Below are 3,187 nucleotides of genomic sequence, written 5' to 3' on the forward strand. Positions count from 1 at the left end.
AACGACATGAAGAGTCTCCATAAGTTGGGTCATTCTTTCCCCCATAATATCCATATCCCTACGGAGGGCAGCTTGATTCTGTTCAAATTGTTCCATGATTCTCTCGTTACTCCTGGTGCGGTAAGGATGTAAGAAAGTCAGCTTCGTCGTCGGAAAAGAAATCTGTGTTGGAAGGGACCCCAATTAGAATCTGATAAAAACCTGTAAATGCAGTATGCTATGGGTGCATGGGTGCATGTGTGCATGTGTGCATGTTTTATTATTTTCAAGACTTTTTAGCTTTGTCTCAAACCAACAACACAAGATAACGGAGAAGATAGTGAAGCAAAACCAAGATAAGCACAACCGAGATAAACAAACAGGATGAGGAAGCATAATCGATTAATTCCACAACCAAGTTTTTGAAGTACAAAATATTCTGCTCCCATGAGCCAACAAATACAGAAATAAAATCAGGAATCCCATCCAACAAATCTGGTGGTGATTCTACAACAAAATCAACATTCAAGCAGGATCTCCCATGTCCAAATGGCGAAGAGGGCTATCTCCAATGTGCTTATCACTCCAAGTCTTCATTTCTTCAAAGAGCTTCTTGGTCTCAGCACGGGTGGGCCTCTTAATGATCTCTTGAATCAGCAGGTCTTTTCTGAAATGCATTGTTTCCATGTTGCGATTCTTCACCTCCCAATACCTAGCTTCCTCTTGAACTTGGACATTATCTTGGTCTTTTTCTCTTATCTGGCCTTTCAGCTTTCTGATCTCTTCATAACACTTCTCTATGGTATTCTGACGATCCAACAAGAGTTTGTCTGCTTTCTTTCGACGAGTCTTCTCCGAATTGGCATTTTCAGTCTGAATCTGGAGTCTTTTAGTCAAATCTGCCAACTGAGTCTCGTAATGTTCTTTCAGCTTCTTCTCTTGAGTTTCAGTAGTTTTAGAATTCACAGTCATTCTTGGCCTCTTCTGAGAAGTATTTCCTCTAGCATACAATTCTTCAAGCTCTATTTCTCTCATTTTCAACTTATGAAGAGCAGAAAGCTTCTCTTGCCTATCAGTATTCATCTTAACTTTCATTGTTTCCATTTGTTCAGTCAATTTCCGATTCTGCTCAACAGTCTGATTATAACGAGGCATGGAGACAATGTTGGGTTGTGCGCCAACAGGAGGGTACAAAGGATCCTTAATAGGGAAAGGCATCCCTTGGGTATTAGCCACAGTTTCGACCCACTTAGTATAGTCTTCATAAGTTGCACAGTCCCTTTGACCAAAATGCTTCTTGTCTCTCCAACAAATATTCTTCCAAGCTTGTACAGCTTCTGCCATCTGCCCATTGTCGGTGACCACATGATAAAAAATGTTCTCAGCTATCTCGGATTGCTCAGAAGGATTGACGAAAGCATATCCATAAGTTCTCCTAGCCAAGACGGGATTATAATTGATCCCACCTCTGACACCCATGAGGGGCACATTGTTGAACTTTCCACAACTCATGATAACCTCCTTGTCTTCCAAAGATCTGTTATACCACACAATGTCTTTGGCTCTAAGTCCCATAATCCTTTCAGCCCATTTAGAGGTGTGCCTACTATCAACGAAAGCTCCACGTTCAGGCAAATGTGATCTGAACCAACGGTATAGTAAAGGAGCAAAACATCTGACCAAACCCTTCTTTTGACGGTTCTTTTGATGAACTGAGTGATAAACATCCCCCAAGAGTGTAGGAACAGGATTCTGCAGAATGAACAAATGGATTGCACTCATGTCAACAAAATCAGGCACGTTCGGGAACATTAGGATACCATAGATACTTAGAGCCAGGATAGCCCTAAAAGTGTCCCATTCTTTCGCTTCAGCAGCATCACACCCTCTTTTGACCAGGAACTCCATATGAAAACCCTGAGATCTCCCTCTCTCGGAGAGATTTGCATCAACAACTGACTTGCTCAAATAAAGAGCCTTGGAGATTTCAATAGAAGTGGGAGCCTCCATGGTGCTATAGTACGGAACTTCTCCCTTCTTGATCGGAACACCAAGGAAAAGAGAATATTCTTCCAACGTAGGAACCAGAAGGTAGTCAGGGAACGTGAAGCAACGGAGAGAAGGGTTGTAGAATTGAAGCAAGGTATGAACTCCTTCTTGCTCGTATTTGGTGAATGGCATCTTGAGAAGACTCAGAATATACCCATACTTTTCACGGAATCTGGTTGTTTCATCCGGCGTGATCTTCTTAACCAAACAGTCGAGAGAATCCAGATTCGGATTTAGGAATGTGTAGGAGATGTTGCGACTACCAGTCTTCAATGGAGGAGCCATGAGTTGGTCGGAGACAAAGCCAAATGTTCCTGAAAATAAATAAACATGCATGTTAAATGATATGGTGGAATGCATTTCATCGGGAGAATCCTAAAGTCCATTCGTAATTGCATATTTTCTTTTCTTTTTCTTTTTGTGAAGTAAAATATTCTCTTTTCTTTTCATTTTCTTTTTCTTTTCTTCTTATTTTTTGAAGTGGACTTTAGAATTCTCCTCAAATGAAGTGAGGTGAATGCAGTGACATGATGTGTCATGGTGCAATGTGGTGAGAGACTGAGTGCCTCTCGCAATTCTGAATATCCGAGTAACACTGGGTATGACAAGTTCAAAGTTTCGGCTTCAGATTGCAATATGAAAATCCGGGTATGATGAAGGCTAGTATCCTGTCCCTCCCCAAACTCACGGGTATGAATTCTAGACACGGACAGGTGGTCCCTAATGGTCACTAGGGTCTACAGTTCCCATGGGGTACAAAGTGTTTGAGGCAACAAGCGTGCCAGACACAGTGTTCCATGAAAGAACCTCGCCCAGTTGTGGTACCCCATATTGAACTCATCCATAGCAAGCGCTACGGTAGTCAACATGAGCATCCACGCTAATCCTATGTGTCACTTGGCCTGGGTAGTGGGCCTTTTACCTCACACAACCCCCCCACCTGCAAAACAGAACAGAAGACCCCAAGGAACACAGAATATAATCCATATGCATGATGTGCAAACAGAAATAAACATGATATGCAAGCAGAAAATAAACATGCAAACATATATACAAGATATAGACATAAAGCAAGTAAACACCCAGTAAATGAACAAACAAACGCAGGCTAGGATCGACTCACTAAGGATGGACCAGCAACAGGTCTAGCAACATCCCC

The 3,187-nt window shown here is 42.0% G+C and overlaps 1 protein-coding gene across 1 annotated transcript; it reads right to left on the reverse strand.

Annotated features, from left to right (window-relative positions):
- Nucleotides 1-504: 504 nt before the first annotated feature.
- On the reverse strand, nt 505-2,313 carry LOC131650273 (uncharacterized). Its single transcript, XM_058919989.1, has 2 exons — nt 1,114-2,313; nt 505-963 (listed from the first exon to the last, which is right to left on the reverse strand). The coding sequence occupies exons 1-2, from the start codon at nt 2,311-2,313 to the stop codon at nt 505-507; spliced, it is 1,659 nt and encodes a 552-aa protein (XP_058775972.1).
- Between the last annotated feature and the right edge of the window lie 874 nt (nt 2,314-3,187).

The sequence above is a fragment of the Vicia villosa genome, linkage group LG2, assembly GCF_029867415.1.
Source record: "Vicia villosa cultivar HV-30 ecotype Madison, WI linkage group LG2, Vvil1.0, whole genome shotgun sequence".
NCBI classification, from domain to species: Eukaryota; Viridiplantae; Streptophyta; class Magnoliopsida; order Fabales; family Fabaceae; genus Vicia; species Vicia villosa.